Below are 22623 nucleotides of genomic sequence, written 5' to 3'. Positions count from 1 at the left end.
ATAGAAAGTTCTGCACCCCCTTGAACTTCTTTCACATTTTGTTGTGTTACAAGGTGGTATTGAAATAGATTTAATTTTATGTTCTTGTCATTGATCTACACAAAATACTCTGTAATGTCAAAATGAAAAGAAAATTCTACACATTTTTACAAATTAGTAAAAGTTTAATAACTACAATTTAGTCGTTGCATAAGTATTTACCCCCTCAGTTTAGACTTCCCCTTCCTCTGTCCCACATACATACAACATCTGTAAGGTCCCTCAGTCAGGTATTGAATTTCAACCACAGATTCAACTACAAAGACCAGGGAGCTTTTCAAATGCCCCATAAAGAAGGGAGGTGATTGGTAGATGGGTAACAATAACAAATCAGACATTGATGATTTCAAAACAGCTTCAGTTCAATGTCTGTGATAGGAGAAAACTGAAGATGGATCAACAACATTGTAGTGACTACAATAATGACCTAAATGACAGAGTGAAAAGAAGAATACAAATATACAGAATACAAATATTCCAAAACATGCAGATGTATGCAACGAGGCACTAAAGTAATACTGCAAAAGAAACACAGCAAAGGGCTACAATTTTTGGCCTAAATGCAAAGCCTTATGTTTGGGGCATATCCAACACAACACATCACTGAGTAACTGCCTCCTTAATTTCAAGTTTGGTGGTGGCTGCATCAACATATGGGTATGCTTGACATCGGCAAAGACTGGGGAGTTTTTCAGGATGAAAAGAAATGGGATGGAGCTAAGCACAGGAAAACGTGCTTTACAGGACAATAACCTACAACACAAAAACAATCTACACTGAAGTTGCTTACAAAGAAGACAGTGAATGTTCCTGAGTGGCCAAGTTACAGTTTTGACTTAAATCTGCTTGAAGATCTATGGCAAAACTTGAACATTGCTGTCTAGCCATGATCCCCAACATCCTTGACAGAGCTTGAAGAATTTTGAAAATAATAATTGGCAAATATTTCACAATACATGTGTGCAAAGCTCTTATGAGACTTACCCATGAAGACTCACAGCTGTAATCATTGCCAAAGGTGTTTCTAACATGTAGCAACACTCAGGGGAGTGAATACTAATCAAGGTATATGAGTGTTTTATATTTCATTCATCTTTGACAAATGTTAGAATTTTTCTTCCACTTTGACATTAGAGTATTTTGTGTAGATCGTTGACAACAAATGACAATAAAATCCATTTTAATCCCACTTTGTAACACAGTAGAATGTGAAGAAATCCAAGGGGATGTAGACTTTCTATAGGCACTGTATGTCTGTAACTATAATGCTTTTGCACATTGTACTTTAGGGACCATAATGGAAATAATTATCTGACTTTATTGCGCTATCCCTGTCACGTTTGTAAACGTATGTACATGTACTTTTTTAACCGGCTAATAAAATCAATCAATCAACTGAGTTGAATTGGTAACCTAAGCAGCACAGTGACGTCCATCACATATAGATTTGTCATCAGTCCCCACAAACACATCGATACGGTATGATCAATGTCACTTTGGTGTATCTGCGCATGTTTAAGGGTTTATTTGTCTCTCTGGGCCAGACTTTGCTGAGGGCAGCGTTGCTCAGCTCCGAGGCTCGTCTCCTGTGGCGCCTGTTGGAGACTTCTACATCGACCCAAAGGCAGTCCCTTCTGTTCGTCCCCTCCGCTCTCAGTCCTTCCAGACCACGTCAAGTACGTACCACACTCCAAACCCCGAAAAACTGTCTGGCTGCTCACCATCAACCACACAAACAAAAACGTTTAATTTATAGCTGGAATCCTTAATAGGTGAAACTGCCACGTCCGTTTGGGATGTTACAATAACAAAAAAGTTACTGCAAACAACAAACACAGTTTGGACATCAGACTTTGAGTCTTAGACTTTGAATGCTTATTACAGTAGTAGTCTGAGTAGCGGTGTTGATATACTTTGATATTGCCAAAGTATATATTCGTTTACCAATCGGGCATCGAGATAGGCAGAATAAGAAGGAAAGAAGATTTCCATTAGAAGCAATAGGCCGTCTGGCAATTGGAGACAAAACATGTGATACTCTATATGGGCATAAGGTTATTCGAAGAACTGGTATTCCCACCCAGACACACCCACTCACCTCTAGTGTTCAGGTTTACTGTAGAGCAGAGTGCTATCAGCCAGCACTGTGCGTCACTTCCTCCTCTCAGGCACCTCAGAGTCTGAGTTCGCCCCACAGCAGGGTCCCTTGGGTATTTACCTCAACCACCCAGAGGGGGGACGGTTCAGGCCTGAATGCCCTCTCTTATTCTCTCTCTCTCTCTCTCTCTCTCTCTCTCTCCTCTCCCTCCAGTTGCTCTCTCAGAATGTTTACTGACCGATACAGTGGGGATTTTCCCACTCTGTCTCAGCTCTACTGAGAGTTGCCATTCAGTCTATTTTAACAGGTGTGAGGTTTATGTGCAGCTGCAATGTGAAAGAGGAGTTAAGTGAGTTACATAATCCATCCATCATTGACAGGTTTTAGCTTTTGTTTATTTTGTGGTCTGTAATTACTTTTGACACTCTGGGCGAGTCAAAATTCCTTTTGACTGACATGCCTTGATTTCATGGGAACCTGTGCTTAATGGAGCTGAAGTTGTGCTGCAGAATGATATCTCTGTCCATTGGTAAGATTGAAAAAGGAAGGAAGTATCTACATTTGTGAGAGGAAAAGTGAATGTAACCAATACTGTTTCACTGTATCTATATCTGAGTGAAAGTAGGTCTTTCCTCAGGTGGTCCAGTTTGATTTATGTTGTAAATAACTGAATGGTTACTTTAGATGTGGTGCTAGGCAGAAGGGAATGCTGTTTAACATGAACTCTTTAGAACAGGTCTTTATTCGGTTTGTGGATGGAACCCATTCAACCAGTCATAAGTCAGATTGTTCCCCTACTTATGAGTCTAACCCCAATATTCCTTATGCGTCTTCCAGGTTCTTCCCAGACCTTCCACCCGCCTGCTTCCCATTACCCCCAGTATTCCCACCCCGAGGCCGTGCCCCCCCGTGATGCCCCTCAATCAGCTGCCTCACCTGCCCCAGCAGTACCCCAAGCCCCCCAATGTCCCCAACACCCACTTCCCCTTCCCTTACCCTGTCACCCAGAACTCCTCAAAGCCCGCCGGCGCCCCCTTCACCCCCGAGACCCTCCACCGGGTCCTAAGCAACTCCAACCTCTCCTCCTCTTCCCCATCCCCTTCCTCCTCCCCGGCCAAGCCGGCCACCCCAGGGCAGCAGCAGAGGGGTGAAACGTTACCTCTGAGCGGTGAGGTAGTGGGCAGTACCCCCCCAGCCTACCCCTCCAGCCCAACAGCAGCAGAACCCAGGCATGTGGCCCCCAAACAGCCACAACCAGCCCCTCTTTTCCCTGGCCAACGTGTTGTCCCTGGCCATGAGCGTGGCCCAGTCCTTCATGCCCCCCACCTCCATGCCCAGCGGTCTGAACCCAGCCCAGTCTGGCTCCTACCACCCCTCCATGTTTGGCCCTCCCCAGCTGATGCCAGGGGAGGGCCCCTACCAACCCCAGGGCAAGATAACAGCAGGCCAGTATCTGGACATGTGCCAGCAGTATGCAGACACCCAGGCTCTGCACCAACAGAGCCTGTTGAAAGCCAACGTAGCCCCAGGGTCACCCCAGCTTGGCGGGCTAGTGGATGGGACTGCTTTCAGGCAAGCTGGCTCCAGCCTCTCTCCTCCAGGATCCAGGGCGAGTCCCCAGATGTATTGCCAGCTGGGGCCCAGGGTGGGGTTCCAGGAGCAGACAGACAGCTCAGCCTCCACCTCTATCACCAGCTCCCCCTCCTCCTCAGCTCCAGCCAGCCCACAGAGCACCGTGAGTCACTTAATAAATATGTGCTCATATACATGAAGAAGAAGTGTATACTGTAGGATATGAATTTGCTTCAACCTGTGTTGCCTTACCTTTAAAACCTCAAACCTGTTCCTCTACAGTGTTGTATAGATTAGACACGCCTGTAACATGTTCTGGCATAGTGTATTATTACAGTACTGAGCTGGTAAAGCTGAAAAAATGTTGTTGTTATTTTACCCTGCAGGTGTCTTCACCCAGGCTAAGAACCTCTTCACCCCTGGTGGTGTCAGAGTCAGGAGCAAACGCTGCCAAAAACAGACTGTCACCTATCTCTGAGGGTAAGCTCTCTCTCCATGCCATACACCTTTTCATTGTGTATGTATTTGGCATGATGAGCTAATAATAGTTAATCACGTCAATTCATTTTTAATTCATGTACATTTTTAAAGCACTGTCTGTTTCCAAGATAGCCGATATGTCAGGAAAAACCACATTGTATTTTTGCACCTGCTGTGTCCATGGCAACTTAATATACGATACTGTGGATCGTTCGTTTATCAATTCACTTTTTACTGTGTACTTGTATGACCCCAAGGTACTCTCTCAAGCAACATGACTTAAATCATTGCACAGTTAAGTCTGCCCCCCAAGTGCCCAACCTGTAGTATGAACTTTGATGAGAAATACATTGTTGTGTAGATGAGTAGGCTGGCTTAATGTCAATGACTTTCTAGACACCATTATAATGTGTGTCAATCATGTAACGTGACATGACTCTCGCTCTCCCCCGCTCTCTTCTCTCTCTCTCTCTCCCTCCAACAGAGAAAAAGCCTACAGTTACCGTCGGCCGTTTCCAGGTCACACCCAGCAGAGAGATCCCTGCAGCCTCCGCTAGACCTGCCCAGGATCCTCCCCAAACCCACCCACAACACCAAACCCCGCCCACAGTCACCGTTAGCACTAGCCCTTCCTTCCGGGAAAGTGAATCTGATACCAGCACTGAGGAGCAGGGGGGCGAATCAGAAAGCAGCATTAGCACTGTAACCGTGTCCCCTCCCCAGCGATCCCCCGGCGGGCCCCTGTGTAACCTAGACATCGCCCACTCCTTGCCTGGAGGCCCTAAGCAGACAGAGCAGGAGGACCAGCAGGAGAGTGAGGAGGAGCCAGACAAGGAGCCAGACAAGGAGCAAAAGGAGGGAGAGGAGGAGGAGGAGCTGAGGAGAAGGGGGGGCCGGAGGCTGAGCCTGAGCCTGTGGGAGGGTACGGCGGGGAGCCCCCAGTTCAGCGGGAGCAACCTGAACCAGCCCTGGATGAGCTACACACGCAGCGCCTCGTATGTCAGCAGTGACGAGACAGAGAGTGAAGACGAGGATATGTGCGAAGAGCTACAGGAACTCAGGGACAGGTGAGTGGAGGAGAGGAGGCGCACCATTTCTGTTTTTGAAGTCAAGTCTCTGAGGTTGTGAACAAACACACAGTCAAAGTAGAAAACATTGTTCCACCAATCAAGGTCTCCGGTTCCTTCCCAGTCCTCCAAAACAAAACAATCGGAGTTATGGCCACACTGTTGATAGGAAGTAGAAGTGTGTCTTTATCACTCTAGTTGAATTAAAAAGACTTCTAAGAACTGTTGACATCAACATGTGTAATAAGGTCATATGCATTGTCGTTCAGTGGAGGCTGGTGGGAGGAGCAATAGGAGGATAGGCTCATTGTAATGGTTGAAATGGAATCAATGGAACGGAGTCAAACATGCGGTTTCCATATGTTTGATACCGTTCCATTCATTCCATTCCAGTTATTACAATGAGCCTGTCCTCCTTTAGCTCCTCCCACCAGCCTCCACTGTCATCATTAGAGCATGACATAAGGTTTTGAACATTCTTAGAACTTGGTTTGTCAACACCAAATGGTCATTAAACCAAAATGATCTTCCAAATTCACGACCTGACTGTGAAAACACAAACACCATTTCAAGCTAACTTAATAAAAGTCTTCTTACCCCTTCTTTGCCCCTGACCTTGAACATCTTCTCCCTTCTCAACTCTTTCCCTGTCCCATTCACTCTCTCTTGTATTCTCTCCTCCTTGTCCTCTATTCATGTTCTGTGCCCTCTCTCTCTTTCTTCTTCTTCTCCCTTCCCCTCTCTGTCCTTCCTCCCTTCCCCCTCTCTGTTCTTCCTCCCTCCCTCTCTCTTTCTCAGGCACCTGTCAGAGGTGCAGGCCCTCCAGCTCACTCAGAAGAGAGAGATTGAGGCGCTGTATGAGCGGATGGGAAAGGTGCCTCCCCCTGGCATCATGTCCCCCGCCGCCATGCTCAACAACCGCCAGAGGCGCCTCTCCAAGAGCGGTAACTACCCCGGCTCGCGTAGGAACAGCCTGCAGAGACTGGATATACTGCCCCCTGCAGGTCAGTTGGTATTGTAGTAGTTATGTTGCTGTCTGGTTGGGAGTTCGTTATGACTTAGCTATTCCCTCCATGTCTTACAAACACAGGGATCATGCGTAAAAACTCAGTCAATGGCAGCAGCAGTGGCTCTCAGGAGAGGTCCAGTAAAGGGGTGACCTTTGCCCCCGACTACAACCGGATGGTGAGCAAGCACCCTGTCTGACCCATGATCCCTGAACCCTGACCGTGTCAGTCTGAACAATTACATAGAACATTTTGACAGGTGTAATCCTTCTAAAAACCTGTACAGTGACGAAAATAATATGTTAACGTAGTCACCTTGGTTTTTGTTTGTTAACCTGCTTGGTTACTTGGTGAACACACTACGCCCTCTGACCTCTAACCTCTCTCCTACTAGTGAGACGCGTCTCCCTGTGTGATCCGGAGGACTGGGGGTTGGGGCAGGTGATACTGTGGCCAGCCGCCTCCCCTCCCAACCAGGAAGAGAGGGAGCCCAATGATGACCAATAAGTTGCCAAGCCCAGTGCTGAACAGATAGCTCCCAGCCTGAGCCTTGGGATGGGGAAACCGGATGGCCAGAAGACATGGGCCTTTTCTCAATTGGATTTGCTCAACTCCTGCGTCCTCTTTCCTCTGTCCTCTCTACGCTGTCTTCTCTCGCCTCCTTTTGAAAAAGGTCATTGAGGAGAGGTTGCAAGGAGAGTGAACGAGGACGAAAATGCGCTTGTAAGAAATTAGACTTCTCCACTCAGGCAAATGACGTTTACAGGGGTGGATCCCAAAATAAATGTGTAGAGTGATAAAAACAAATGAAGTTAGTTGTTCAAGACATTTTATAGATACAACTATAAGTAGCATATTGTTTGTAAACATGTGCATGCTTTTCTCCATCAAAAAACAAAAGCTGATTCAAAGGGGGTGTGGCAGATTTCTAAATTCTTCCGTGAAGGACTCAGGTAGGACACACATGACTATCATCTATGGAAGATGGCTAACAAGGAGGAAGAACACTTCTGTTCGCCTCGAACACTTATCAGTTTCTGAGTCACGGAGGAGATAGGACGAAGGAGAGGTTGGAGGACAGACTTTTTCCCAAATGAGAAAAGGCCATGGTCATCCACACAATGGGCCTCACTAAACACTCCTCCTAACGGCGATAGATAAGGATCCCATTGTCAGAGCACCAAAGCACCCTATCTGCCATCTGGTTCATGTGCAATACCATGAGTTAGTATTGCGACACCAATCCAAGGAAGTCCCCTCCCGATCTTAAGGATGCTAAGCTTATATAGCTGTGTGTAGCGTCAGGTCAAATGGAAAGTGAGGATAGGAAGGCTAAAGGTGTGTGTTTCTACGTGTGCACTTATGCGGATGCTGCCTGTGCTAGCCCTGGAAAACACACGTCCCAGAAGCCCTGCTCTCTCCTGCACTTCGGTTTCCAACTGCTGCAAGCAGGAACTCCTCTTACTACAATATGACCCTATTCAATCCGAAGTGCTGAAGATCTGCTTAATGTTGCGATTGACAACTAAAGGCAATGTTCCTGCGGTCGCAGAGACTGTATTCACGGTAAACGCTGCATATGTCTGCTCAATCGGAAAAAAACGTAACATTTTTACGCGGGTCATCCGCAATACTTTGGCGATATGGATTGAATCCAGACCAAGCTAAACAGCGTTTTACTGTCCAGATGTTATGAATCAAGAGATAAGATAGCTTTAGCAGGATGAGATGTAATCATTGCCTTCAAAACAGTGTATTTGTAGGGTTTATAATATTGTGAAAGGAATGGGATGAACAAATATGCATCTATCTAATGTATTGACCGGCAAGTCAGCAGTTTTCCATTTTGCAGCTCCGCTTACTTGGTCTGCTGGGCGAACTAAATCAAGTACACCTAAATAAGAGTCAATCCAAGCCGCCTGCAAGTATCAGCAAAACATCAGAGCTGTCTTTGGTGTAAACAAATGTTCATGAGGCAACACAAATCACACATGGTGCATGAAAAACTAAATGTCACTTTATTGAACGTACACTGAACACAAATATAAACACAACATGTAAAGTGTTTGTCCCATGTTTCATGAGCTGAAGTAAAAGATCCCAGAAATGTTCCATATGCACAAAAAGCTTAGTTCTCTAAAATTACATTTGTTTAGATCCCGGTTAGTGAGCATTTCTCCTTTGCCAAAATAATCAATCCTCCTGACCGGTGTGGCATATCAAGAAGCTGATTAAACAGCATGATCATTACACAGGTGCGCCTTGTGCTGGGAACAATACAAGGTCACTCTAAAATGTGCAGTTTGTCACACAACACAATGCCACAGATGTCTCAAGTTTTGAGGGCATGTGCAATTGGCATGCTGGCTGCAGGAATATCCACCAGACCTGTTGCCAGAGAATTTAACGTTAATTTCTCTGCCATAAACCGACTCCAACTTCGTTTTAGAGAATTTGGCAGTACATCCAACCAACCTCCCAACCACATACCACGTTTATGGCATCATGTGGGCGAGTGGTTTGCTGATTACAACGTTGTGAACAGAGTGCCCCATGGTGGCGGTTGGGTTATGTTATGGGCAGGCATAAGCTACGGACAACGAACACAATTGCATTTTATCAATGGCAATTTGAATGCACAGAAATACCGTGACGAGATTGTGAGGCCCATTGCGAGACCCATTTTTTGTTAAGGTATCTGTGACCAACAGATGCATATCTGTATTCCCTGTCATATGAAATCCAAAGATTAGGGCATAATGAATTTATTTCATTTGACTGATTTCCTTATATGAACTGTAACTCAGTAAAATCTTTGAAATTGTTGCACGTTACATTTATATTTTTGTTCAGTATACAAACACTCCAGGTCTTATAATATACTACACGTTGTTAATTTGTTACTCTCTCTATGGCCTAGTAGTAAAGATACTGGGTGTCACTTATCAGCCTTCATTTTTTAAGCATAGAGTGGACGCTTATGCTTTAAAACGCATTTTATCTTCTTAATCTATGGATTGATACAATGCACTTTCCATAGGGGTCGTTCACTATTGGTATTGAACAATTGCGTCCCTATAAATAATAGCGGGGTAAAGATGTATAGTTATATATTTTAAATTGTATGCGTGCCTATGCATTTAGGGTTGGTAATTATTTGATTAATGACAAAGAACTGAAGCTGTGAAGAATTCTGAGCTATTTGCCTTAAAGTATGCACATGGGGAACGATTGTAGTAGAACACATTAAATATATTACTCAGATTGTGTTCTTCTAAATCAAGACATCAACAGTAAATATACAATATATATTTAGATGTCATGAGCTCTATTTTGTTGTCAATCATGTTTCTAGAAAACATACTGCCATGCAGATTCTGTGCCTTTACCATTTTTTTTACCTTCCAAGCGTGATTGTTTCCTAAATCATATTTGTAAATATTGCTAATAAATGACTATTCAACATCATGCACTGTTTTGAGTTTTCTTTCCCTGTAGGTTGATGTACAAAATCATCACGCATTGACTTTGAAAACTCAAAACTGATACACCGTCAAGTTAACCATTTATTACACACTAATCATCTGATTGCAGCTTTACGTTTCATTTCATTCTATAACAACATCCGAATATCATGGAATAGCCCAACACGTAAGCTTTCTCCTATATTACGAGGCCAATTAGTTGCACAATACACAAACCATGTAATATTCTTAAACAACCTCTTATTATATAACAAGTTATAATATATTCAGAAACCAGTTTGCAGGGTATCCAGGTCTAGAGCATGTGCAAGGTTACATCTATCTCTACAATGCATATTGAAATAAAAGAAATTGATGGGAGCCTCCACCTTTCAAAAACAAGTGTGTATCTTTTGGCCACAGTTGCGTATGGCAGATTGACAGTCCAGTCCCGTGTGAGCTCAGCTTCCACTGTTCCTGTGCAGGTGAGGGAGCTGGGAACATCCCTAAGAGTTGGTCCCGGTCCTGGGGCCTCTGATGTATTTGATCTTTGCCTCGTTATCAATGTCCTCCATGATCCTCTCCTGCTTCACTGAGAGGATAGTGTAGCTGACTGAAGACAAGAAATGGTTAAGGCCACAAAACAGGCAGGAGTAACCTTTGCCTTTTTCCTCTCAAAGAGCATTTCAGTATATTTCTGAGAGTTGTGGTTTTCATTACAGCGCCATATTGAGTGCTGTGGATCCTTTTAGAGCAGTGAGAAATGATAAGACACACACACACCACACACAAACTAGCTAGGAACCTATTTGGTGAACATGACATGCTAACGTTAGCAGCTAGCTAGTGATTAGCTATGAAAAATATTGCCTAGTCAGACCATTACCACTGTTCCAACTGGCTGAAAGGCGTTACTTAGATAATGTAAAGCGTAGACCAGATCATTTTCGACCAGGGCTATAAAGTGCAACCATTTTGGTTGCATATGCTCCTAAATGTTTTGTTGTGCGACCTGCCATTTTATTTTGGGAGCACCGTGCACCTAGAAAAAGAATCACACATACAATAATTGTTGTAATGATTAAGCTTCACTGTACTGTTGTATAAGTGCCCTAGAGATAAAAGTTGGCGTAGATTCGTTACTGTCATTACTGCACCATTACTACAGCGAAAAATGTAATGGATTGCAAATGTCATGAATTGACTATACATTCATAAACCATTTCGCTCTTAGAGACGTGTACAATTTTCAATGTTATGTACCCAGTGGTGTAAAGTACTTAAGTAAAAAATACTTTAAAGTACTGCTTAAGTTTTTTTTTGTTGGTATCTGTACTTTACTATTTATATTTTTGACAACTTTTACTCCGTACATTTTCCGTGATACTCAAAAGTACTTGTTACATTTTGAATGCTTATTCCAATTCACACACTTTTCAAGAGAACATCCCTGGTCACCTCTCCTGCCTCTGATCTAGCAGACTCACTAAACACAAATGTAAATGATGTCTAAGTGTAGGAGTGTGCCCCTAGCTATCTGAAAATTTAAAAAAAAAACTAAATATAAGGAATCTGAAATGATTTATACTTTTGATACTTAAGTATATTTTAGCAATTACATTTACTTTTGATACTTAAGTATATTTAAAACCCAATACTTTTAGACTTTTACTCAAGTAGTATTTTACTGGGTGACTTCTACTTGAGTAATTTTCTTTACTTTTACACAAGTATGACAATTGGGTACTTTTTCCACCACTAAATGTACCTCAATAGGTAGTACTTTCACACAATGTAGAAACCTAATATTCCACAAATGACTAATTTCAATGACAGGTTTTTGTATCAACATTTTAGCTTTTTATAACAAATGTCTTTACAGTTTATAGGGCTCAAAAGTAGCTAGAAATTAATATAGGTACAATAGAATCAATAGAAAAAAACATTCTGGTGCTTCTAAATGTTATGATCCTAACTTTAAATCAGGGGCACCTGTACTACCAATGAAAAATGTAAATTTAAAGTCAATTTTTCTACCAACCTACTTTCCGATACTTCCTCAATTCCTGACTTTGGAAGACAGCGCATGTCTTCTAAACGTCAATGGCTTGTTGCAGGTGGTTTGTTAGAATTTTTTAATTTTTTTTAATTGCTCCATTAAGTAATCCAGCAATGTATACATTGTTATCTTGTCTATTTAAAGTCTTCTCTCATTGATTGAGACAGCTGGGTGTCCACCCCAAAGGCCCTATATCAAGGTCGCAACTTTGGTTTTAGAAGTGGGGGGACAATTATAAAAAAAAAATGTATCCAGTGGGCTACACATTCCAAACAGCCTACCCGACCGCACGGAGGCATTCGCATGGTCCTAAAGCACACCATTGCTGTGTTCTGTATCACATTTCAATGATAAAACTGGGGGGGGACAAAACTCTAACAATTAAAATAAATGTCTTAAAAAATGAAAGGCAGTCAGGAGGCAGCAAATCAGGTGGGCCCATTTTAGCCAATGAGAGGGCATATGCAAGTGAACAACAGGTACAACTCCGATAGTGTTTTTTTTCTCTAAGTTGCCGAGATGTCATGTCCTCCTTATATCAGTTCACTCGTGCCAACCTATGCTTTACAAAACTTCTATTCAATGAGCCAGATGTAGCAAATAAGCCACTACATTTTTTGTTAACCAAATTCAACACATATTGACCTCCATACAAAAACTCCTCAGGTAGTGAGCAGAAAAAAAGGAAAACACTACCTGCTGGAGAAGACAGATTTGGGCCCAGTTATCCATCTTGCTTCACCTCTTCCTCTCTGACACTCACCTGTCTCGATCAATGAGTGTTAGTGCTAACTTGGATCCTTAGGATGTCCCTACCCTTCACATTAACTTCAATGGGGGGGTGGTGACTTCCCAAGGAATCCGGATTGCAAGGACCATCAATGAGAAGATATGAACTAGACAATAGACCTTTTTGCTTTACTTCATGGAGAACAAAAAGTTACATTTATTATTTAATAACAGAGCATATTCTAAATGTAATTATAAACTGTGTGGTTCGAGCCCTGAATGCTGATTGGCTGACAGCAGGTGGAATATCAGACGGGTATGACAGAACATGTATTACTCTAATTACGTTGGTAACCAGTTAATAATAGCAATAAGGGTTTGTGATATATGGCCAATATACCACGGCTAAGGGTTGTGTCCAGGCACCTTAGCCATATATACCACAACTCCTCGGGCCTTATTGCTTAAACAAACCACTTACAACTAGCCAAGGAAGTTTAGAAGACAGGAACTGAGGAAGTGTTGTCAAGTAAATGTTTGTCAAATTCTGTGCTACGCTTTACACTACCTAAGTAATAACCGCTATCATCCAGCTGGAACAGTAGTAACGTTAATGGTCCGACTGAGATATGTATGACACTCTAGATGGAAGGATACACATGCCGATGACAAACGCCCCGATAGCTAGTCCGGTTATGCGGTTGCGACTACGTATTTTTAGCGCGTTTTTCTTCCAATAGTCGAGATCTTGTCTTTTCCTGAGAAGTTGTTTCTGTGCCGCTGAAAGTTGCTCCTTAGAAGCGACCTCTCCAACTCCTTCAGCAGCCATTTCAGTGTTATTATGTGTCTGATAGAAGTGACGTACGTTTTTTATGATTTTTGGTTTGGTTTGTGACTGTACTGGACAGCCCAACAACTGGTGCATGTCCGCCCTCTATCGTTTTGGAGTAGGCTACAAAGCCCACACATTCTGGCTGCGTTCCAGCACGTTTTTATTGCAGTCGCGCTGCGCAGATTACCAATTAGTGGAAAGTAGACTTTACTCCAGTCATTCACAGTTCAATCAAATTATATTATTATATCTAAACGTTGTCTTCAAAATCAAATCAAATGTTATTGGTCACACACATGTTTAGCAGATTTTATTATGGGTGTAGTGAAATGCTTTGCAAATACTTTTTGGTAAGGATTTGCAGGGTGTTATAGGCTAATTATTGTCATCACGTTGACAATTTCATTCATCCTCAATCATTTTCAAGGTAAAATAAATAATTGTAAGTGATGAATTGGTGGACTGTATATTATTTAGGTTAGGTTTTACTTCATGTGTTTGTTCCTGTGTGCTGGTAAGGGCACAGATGGCAGACAGGTAGGATTCCAGTTGAGGTGGTTTAATAATGCTGAAGATGCACCGCACAGTGTATGTAGTATGAATGGGATATGGCACTTAGTGGTCTTGCGACTTGCTGTAACCAAGGTGTGAGTGAGTGAGTGAGTGAGTGAGTGAGTGAGTGAGTGAGTGAGTGAGTGAGTGAGTGAGTGAGTGAGTGAGTGAGTGAGTGAGTGAGTGAATGGTATATCAACAAGGAAGCACACTGGTCTTGGCTAACACAATGAAGGCTAATTGGTGGGAAAACACAAGGATGGCTGGAACTTTCTCTCACTTGACTACTCTAGAGCTGATCTTCTTCTCTGACCTGTAGATCGCCCAGAATGGCTACAGCTCTGATATTATGAACTAACATTACTGATAATGATTAAGTACAAATACGCTCCTGAATTCACTATGTTAATTCACTCCTAAGAAAGGCTCAAGACTTAACTTGACTATCTTAACTCTTACTTAACTCTTACTTACATATCATATCCAAACTTAACAGACATGAGACCAGATGTCTAGGGGTGTCTAGCCACCCCATTAGCAGAGGGCCTTGTTAGGTATAACCACTAATAACTAATCAACTCCAGTCCAGTATTTAAATGATGGGAAGGGTTCTCTGCTCTAGTGGAGTAGAGAAGCTGCTGTCAGCAGAGGGCCTTGTTAGGTATAACCACTAATAACTAATCAACTCCAGTCCAGTATTTAAATGATGGGAACGGTTCTCTGCTCTAGTGGAGTAGAGGAGCTGCTCTCCATAACAGCCGGGCAGGAACACTTAGTCCATTAGGCGCGCTATATGGTGAGAATATCCTCCTGGGAGAGGGGTGAATGTAACTGATGGAACGCTGCTTTGTTCCAGACTACTAGGGTGTCAGCTGGCAGGAAACAAGGGGGAATGCCTGACTGCTTAGCTAATAGGGCACCTGGGACACCTGAGTGTCTGGTGACTGGGGAGCTAAGGACAGGGGTACCTAAAGGCCTGGCAACATGGCCTAACTAATAACTAAGGGCAGGACACTGTGGCAAATAAAGGCTGGCAGGCAGGTCCTATTACATGGTCCAACAGGTCTCCAGCAACTGACTATCAGAGGCTGTTGGGGCTACCAGCAGGGTATCTGTACTAGGGGAAGACTTGTCAGAGGAAACAGTCTCTGGGGCTGACACAGTCTGACACTCGAAGGAGGGAGCGCTCTGGGCTCTATTGGCAGGAGCTGGCTTGACCCCTAGAGCAGCGGCAGGTAGTAGCTCTATGGTGGATAGTGTAACAGGGCTCCGGCTCTGGCGGAGACTCCCCAACCGGATCAGGCAGCGACCTCCAGATGAGGGGAAACTGAGTCTTAGGGTCAGGCGCCAGATGTGAGCTGATAATCGGGCTGAGCTGAGGTCTCAAAGCAGGGACAGACGTGTTCTCCAGAGATGGCAGCAGAGCTCCCCAGGCAGGGTGTGACTGTGGACCCTGGGCTAGAGTTGCAGAGGGTTCTCGACAACTGGCAGATTGGGGCTCCAAGACGGAGCCAGGGTGGACCTCACAGGCAGGAACTAGCGGAGGTTGCAGGGGAGAGGACTGAAGGGCCCAGAAGACAGGGTTGAGCTCTGGTCTCTCAGGAAGCGTCGCTGATGGTCTCAGGCGGAGGCTCCCCCACAGGATCGGAGAGGACCTTGCTGGCGAGGACTGGATGGGACCTCAGGGTGGAGGCTGAAGCGGCCACCGTGGAGGAAGCCATGGTGGGCTCACACTTAAACCAGGTGGGGGCTCCCCAAATGAGCTGCTCTGGTCTCTTTGTACTGAGTTAAGTGGGAACCGCACTGCATGGGCAGCTAGTGTCTGGAAGCCAGGGCCAAGTGGATGGACAGGACAGGGCCACCTAAAATGGCTAGAGATGAGTGGCTAGAGATGAACTGGGCTCCTCATCAGGAGCAGGTGGGGGCTTCTAGTGAAGCCACCCTAACTAAAACAGGGATGACTCCTAGTGTAAAGCCAGGTGGTGGCCCCTGGGCTGCAGCTGGTACCAGAGATACTGGGACAGTGGCTGAGGACTGATAGATCCTTTGTGGTGGCAGACTGAAACACCTTGTCAGGAACAGGCTGGATACCCATGCTGAGGGAAAACTGAGAACCAATGGCAATGACAGTTAGACTGGCACTGTCAGTGGGCTGGTACTCCACACTGGGAGTGTCTTGGAGCTGACAGGTAGATATGTCTCTTAGCTGGACCACTAGTGGAGGAGCCTCCTGACAGGTGGGGTGAGCACCGGGACTGAGGGAACTCATAGCTGCTGGAGGAGGCTCTTGGTAGCCACACTGTAGGCGTGGGGTGTCACTCTGATGGCAGAGCAGTAGTGACTCATCACATGCTGGAGGCCATTTTGTGGGGTCAGGCCACTCACTGTTGTCATACTGTCCATTGCAAGCCGTATCTTATTCGTTGGGTGATGGCTTTGTATGCTCAACCGGCTCTGACGCGGGCCGTGGTGGTGCCAGCAGACCTCTATCTGCTGGAAGGGGGCTGGCTTAGTGGGAGAGAGACTAGCTATAGACTGGGATGTCAGCTGTGGCAGCACGGAGCAGAGAGTCTCAGCGAGCTGTACCATCTCTTCTTGTTGCTCATGAACCTGAGTGAGCCTGACCTGCATAGCTCGCTGGGACTGCCCCAGCTGGGCTCTCCCTTGTTCGATGTACTCTCTCACTAGCTTGTGCTCTGTAGGTGGCTTCCTGTGTTCCCAGTGACTGTTGTAGACCATGGACAGGCCTCTATGTTGCTCCTTACTCTGCTTACTGTGGCTCATCCTTATGTTCTTGTGGGTCAGATGAGGGTTTAGGACGGACCTGTACTCTCTGAAGGTCTCCCACTCCTCTGGAGTTGTGTCCCATCTGGCCTGGCTGGAGAGGAAGGGACTGGGTGGAGTGAGGGGTGTCATCTTGGCAGCTCCCGCCATGCGAGGTTGAAGGTCGTCTTCTTGCCCATGTACATACTGTGCTACTATAACTTGGATAAGGTGAGGCTTGGCACCTTGGATGATCAGACCAGGTCCAGGTTCCCCGGTAAATCGTTGCATCTTGATCTGGGAATAAACACCTTTATCCGGCTCAAAGGGACCACAATGTAAGTGATGAATTGGTGGACTGTATATTATTTAGGTTAGGTTTTACTTCATGTGTTTGTTCCTGTTGTCACGACACCGACGGATGGTGGCGCCCCTCCTCGGCCGGGCGGAGCTCGGCGGTCGTCGTCGCCGGCCTACTAGCTGCCATCGATCCTTTTTTGTTTCAGTTTCTGTTGGTTAGGTCTAGGTAGGCACGCACCTGTTTTGGGTTAGTCATTAGTAGGGGGGCGTTATTTAGTTTAGCGTAGGATGTCTGTGTTTGTGCGTGATTGTGTTTCTTGTCCGGTTTATGTGCTTGAGGAACGTGTGCTGGTTTTCCTCTGCCTGTGGTTGGTTTCGCTGTGTTCACCACCGCAGAAGTATTTAAGGGCTGCGTCCCTATTTTTTGGCGACCACATCCATTTTCTTGAATAAAGAAGTGTGGTCAAGAATTCTCTGTCTCCTGCGCCTGACTCTACCTCTCCTGCTTTCTTGAGCCAGCCCGTGACAGAAATCACGCACCAAACTTGATGGAGTCAGCAGGAGCTTCAGCGCCAACCCTGTCCATGGAGGAAAGAGTTGACCAACACTCCACCCTGCTCCACCGTCTGGGGAACGCCATGGATCAGGTGTTGGCGCGCATGGAGAGCTGGGACCGAAGCGCTCTCGGCCTCCTGAACGCGGAAGGTCAACAGCCTGTGCCCCCACCAGCACCCACAGCACCCAGTACCAGTGGGGTGAAACTCGCTCCCCCCAGGGAGTACGATGGGACGGCCGCTGGGTGTAAGGGCTTCTTACTCCAGTTGGAGTTATACCTGGCGACCGTTCGTCCCTCTCCCTCGGGGGAGGAGAGCGTCAGCGTCCTCGTCTCCTGTCTCACGGGTAAGGCCCTGGAATGGGCAAACGCCGTGTGGGACAGTCCGGACTCAGCCAGGGACAACTACCCAGAGTTCACCCGCCGCTTTCGGGCAGTATTCGATCATCCCCCGGAGGGGAGAGCGGCGGGTGAGCGGCTGTTTCACCTGAGGCAGGAGACGAGGAGCGCGCAGGATTTTGCTCTCAAGTTCCGGACCCTGGCTGCGGGAGCAGGGTGGAATGAGAGGGCCCTTATAGATCACTACCGTTGTAGTTTGAGGGAGGACGTCCGCCGGGAATTAGCCTGTCGGGACACGACCATCACCCAGGAACAACTGGTGGATCTGTCCATCCGACTGGACAATCTGCTGGCCGCCCGCGGACATCCGACCCGGGCCCTGCTCATTCCACCCTCCAGCCCTCCTGCTCCCACGCCTATGGAGATAGGGGGGGCAGCAGCCAGGAAGACTGGAGGGGGAGTTCGCTCCTGCACCTCATGTGGTCGCAGAGGGCACACTGTGGACCGGTGCTGGAGAGACTCACCTGGGAGTCCAGAAGGCAGGCAGAGCGCTCCTTTGACACCTCAGGTGAGTCAGCACCAGCCTCACTCAGAGCCCCCTGTCCGTCACATGTATGTGTCAGTGTCTTTTCCGTGTTTCTCCCCTCACTCCCGGTTTAAGGCGCTAGTCGATTCAGGCGCGGCGGGGAGTTTTATGGACCGTGGGGTCGCGGCTAAGTTAGGGATTCCCCTGGTCCAGTTGGACCAACCCTTCCCCGTGCACGCCCTAGACAGTCGACCACTAGGGTCAGGGCTGGTCAGGGAGGTCACTGTGCCACTGGTCATGGTAATGCGGGGGGGTCATGAGGAGCGGATTAGTCTTTTCCTCATTGATTCCCCAGCGTTTCCAGTGGTTCTAGGGATTCCCTGGCTAGCCACTCACAACCCTAAGATTTCGTGGGGACAGAGGGCTCTTAAGGGGTGGTCAAATGAGTGCTCGGGCAGGTGCATAGGAGTTTCCATCGGTGCGACTACGGTGGAGAGTCCAGACCAAGTCTCCACCGTGCACATTCCCTCAGAGTATGCCGATTTGGCTATCGCCTTCAGTAAAACGAAGGCGACCCAATTACCACCTCATCGACGAGGAGACTGTGCGATAAACCTCCAGGTGGGCGCTGCACTTCCTCGTAGTCACGTTTATCCCCTGTCTCAGGAGGAAACAGCGGCTATGGAAACAGACGTCACTGAGTCTTTGAGGCAGGGATACATTCGGCCATCTAACTCACCCGTCTCCTCAAGCTTCTTTTTTGTGAAGAAGAAGGAGGGAGGTCTGCGCCCGTGCATTGACTATAGAGGTCTAAATGCCATCACAGTGGGTTTCAGTTAGCCACTACCTCTCATCGCCTCGGCGATAGAGTCATTTCACGGGGCGCGCTTCTTCACGAAATTGGATCTCAGGAGTGCATATAATCTGGTGCGTATCCAAGGAGGGGACGAGTGGAAAACTGCATTTAGTACCACATCTGGCCATTATGAGTACCTCGTCATGCCGTATGGGTTAAAGAATGCTCCCGCAGTCTTCCAATCCTTTGTGGACGAGATTCTCCGGGACCTGCTCGGTCAGGGTGTAGTGGTGTACATCGATGACATTCTGGTCTACTCCGCTACACGCGCCGAGCATGTGTCTCTGGTGCGTAAAGTGCTTGGGCGACTGGTGGAGCATGACCTATACGTCAAGGCTGAGAAATGTGAGTTTTCCAAACCAGCCGTCTCTTTCTTGGGGTATCGCATTTCCACATCAGGGGTAGTGATGGAATGTGACCGCATCTCAGCCGTGCGTAATTGGCCGACTCCCACCACGGTGAAGGAGGTGCAGCGGTTTTTGGGATTTGCCAATTACTACCGGAGGTTTATCCGGGGCTTTGGGCAGGTGGCGGCTCCCATTACCTCACTGATGAAGGGGGGCCCGGTGCGGTTGCGGTGGTCCGCGGAGGTGGACAGGGCCTTTAGTCGTCTGAAGGTTTTGTTCACCGGCGCTCCGATGCTGGCGCACCCGGACCCCTCTTTGCCCTTCATAGTGGAGGTGGACGCGTCCGAGGCTGGGGTAGGAGCCGTGCTGTCCCAGGGCTCGGGCGCCCCCCCCAAGCTCCGCCCCTGCGCCTTCTTCTCTAGGAAGTTGAGTCCGGCGGAGCGTAACTATGATGTGGGGGACAGGGAGTTGTTGGCTGTGGTCAGAGCCCTGAAGGTGTGGAGACATTGGCTTGAGGGGGCGCATCACCCTTTTCTCATCTGGACTGACCACCGCAATCTGGAGTACATCCGGGCGGCGAGGAGACAACCCGCGTCAAGCCAGGTGGGCGATGTTCTTTACTAGATTTCAGTTTAACATCTCGTATATCCCAGGTTCCCGGAACACTAAGGCCGACGCACTGTCTCGTCTCCATGACGCCGAGGAACGGTCCACCGATCCCACTCCCATACTTCCAGCCTCCTGCCTGGTGGCACCGGTGGTCTGGGAGGTGGACGCGGACATCGAGCGGGCGTTACGGACGGAGCCTACTCCTCCGCAGTGTCCAGTGGGTCGTAAGTACGTTCCGCTCGGTGTTCACGATCGTCTGATTCGGTGGGCTCACACGCTTCCCTCCTCGGGTCATCCAGGGGTTGAGCGGACAGTGTGTGGTCTTAGTGGGAGATACTGGTGGCCCACCTTGGTGAGGGACGTGAGGCACTATGTCTCCTCCTGTTCGGTGTGCGCTCAGAGTAAGGCTCCCAGGCACCTGCCTAGAGGGAAATTACAGCCCCTCCCGGTTCCACAACGACCATGGTCCCACCTGGCGGTGGATTTCCTGACCGATTTCCCGCCGTCTCAGGGCAACACTACGATCCTGGTCGTTGTGGACCGGTCCTGGTCGTTGTGCTTCCGTTACCCGGTCTTCCTACGGCCCTGCAGACCGCGGAAGCCTTATTCACCCACGTCTTCCGGCACTTCGGGGTGCCCGAGGATATCGTCTCAGATCGAGGCCCCCAGTTCACGTCCCGAGTGTGGCGGGCGTTTATGGAGCGACTGGGGGTTTCGGTCAGTTTGACCTCGGGGTTTCACCCCGAAAGTAATGGGCAGGTAGAAAGGGTAAACCAGGAGGTGGGCAGGTTTCTGCGGTCCTACTGCCAGGACCGGCCAGGGGAGTGGGCAAGGTTCGTGCCATGGGCCGAAATGGCTCAGAACTCTTTGCGCCACTCCTCTACCAACATGTCACCATTCTAATGTGCGGTGGAGGAATGGGTTCAGCGCTCAAGGGAGACCTGGGACGCTGTGCAGGAATCCCTGGAACGAGCCAGGGAGCGACAAAAGGCGAGCGCTGACCGGCACCGCAGCGAGGCCCCCGCGTTCACCCCAGGGGAGAGAGTCTGGCTCTCGACCCGGAACCTGCCCCTCCGCCTGCCCTGCTGGAAGCTGGGTCGGCGGTTTGTGGGGCCATTTAAAGTCCTGAGGAGAATAAACGAGGTGTGTTACAGATTACAACTTCCTTCTTATTATCGTATTAACCCCTCGTTTCATGTGTCTCTCCTCAGGCCGGTGGTAGCTGGTCCACTGCAGGAAAATGAGGTACGGGAGGTCCCTCCACCCCCCCTGGACATCGGGGGGCCCCCGGCGTACACAGTCCGGTCCATCTTGGACTCCAGACGCCGTGCGAGGGGCCTGCAGTACCTCGTGGACTGGGAGGGGTACGGCCCGGAGGAGAGGTGCTGGGTACCGGTGGAGGACATATTGGACCCAGCGCTCATCCGGGAGTTCTACAGCCTCCATCCGGATCGCCCTGCGCCTCGCCCTCCGGGGCGTCCTCGAGGCCAGCGTCGGCGCGCTGCGGGAACAGCACGTCAGGGGGGGAGTACTGTCACGATACCGACGGATGGTGGCGCCCCTCCTCGGCTGGGCGGAGCTCGGCGGTCGTCGTCGCTGGCCTACTAGCTGCCATCGATCCTTTTTTGTTTCACTTTCTGTTGGTTAGGTCTAGGTAGGCACGCACCTGTTTTGGGTTAGTCATTAGTAGGGGGGGGGGGTTATTTAGTTTAGCGTAGGATGTCTGTGTTTGTGCGTGATTGTGTTTCTTGTCCGGTTTATGTGCTTGAGGAACGTGTGCTGGTTTTCCTCTGCCTGTGGTTGGTTTCGCTGTGTTCACCACCGCAGAAGTATTTAAGGGCTGCGTCCCTATTTTTTGGCGACCACATCCATTTTCTTGAATAAAGAAGTGTGGTCAAGAATTCTCTGTCTCCTGCGCCTGACTCTACCTCTCCTGCTTTCTTGAGCCAGCCCGTGACACCTGTGTGCTGGTAAGGGCACAGATGGCAGACAGGTAGGATTCCAGTTGAGGTGGTTTAATAATGCTGAAGATGCACCGCACAGTGTATGTAGTATGAATGGGATATGGCACTTAGTGGTCTTGCGACTTGCTGTAACCAAGGTGTGTGTGTGTGTGTGTGTGTGTGTGTGTGTGTGTGTGTGTGTGTGTGTGTGTGTGTGTGTGTGTGTGTGTGTGTGTGTGTGTGTGTGTGTGTGGTATATGAACAAGGACACACACTGTCTTGGCTAACACAATGAAAGCTAACTGGTGGGAAAACACAAGGATGGCTGGAACCTTCTCTCACTTGACTACTGATCTTCTCTGAGCTGTAGATCGCCCAGCATGCTCTGCTCCACTTCACCGGTGGGCGGAGCTACAGCTCTGATTTGATGAACTAACATTACTGACATGATTAACTACAAATACTTCACAGCCTTTTGGACAGAAACA

At 47.8% G+C, this 22623-nt stretch overlaps 2 protein-coding genes across 2 annotated transcripts in view; one reads left to right on the top strand and one right to left on the bottom strand.

Moving 5' to 3' along the window:
- The window catches only part of LOC106601258 (serine/threonine-protein kinase WNK4), an 81096-nt gene extending 71365 nt beyond the window's left edge, over positions 1-9731 (top strand). The window contains exons 15-22 of the mRNA XM_045716059.1: positions 1584-1715; positions 2975-3284; positions 3335-3872; positions 4096-4189; positions 4674-5256; positions 6055-6260; positions 6347-6441; positions 6658-9731. Of these exons, the coding sequence (XP_045572015.1) occupies positions 1584-1715; positions 2975-3284; positions 3335-3872; positions 4096-4189; positions 4674-5256; positions 6055-6260; positions 6347-6441; positions 6658-6660 (1961 nt within the window). The 3' untranslated portion in view covers positions 6661-9731. The remainder of the gene's footprint in view (positions 1-1583; positions 1716-2974; positions 3285-3334; positions 3873-4095; positions 4190-4673; positions 5257-6054; positions 6261-6346; positions 6442-6657) is intronic.
- Positions 9732-9817: 86 nt separating this feature from the next.
- coa3b (cytochrome C oxidase assembly factor 3b) lies at positions 9818-13414 on the bottom strand. The gene is given in 2 exon segments (NM_001141177.1): positions 9818-10340; positions 13173-13414. Coding segments are annotated over 2 exon segments (279 nt in total). The 5' UTR covers positions 13345-13414; the 3' UTR covers positions 9818-10233.
- Positions 13415-22623: the final 9209 nt, after the last annotated feature.

This window comes from Salmo salar, chromosome ssa03 (genome assembly GCF_905237065.1).
Source record: "Salmo salar chromosome ssa03, Ssal_v3.1, whole genome shotgun sequence".
In the NCBI taxonomy this organism is placed as follows: domain Eukaryota; kingdom Metazoa; phylum Chordata; class Actinopteri; order Salmoniformes; family Salmonidae; genus Salmo; species Salmo salar.
Note: the sequence above shows the minus strand (reverse complement) of the source record. Positions and strands in the feature narration are given on the sequence as shown.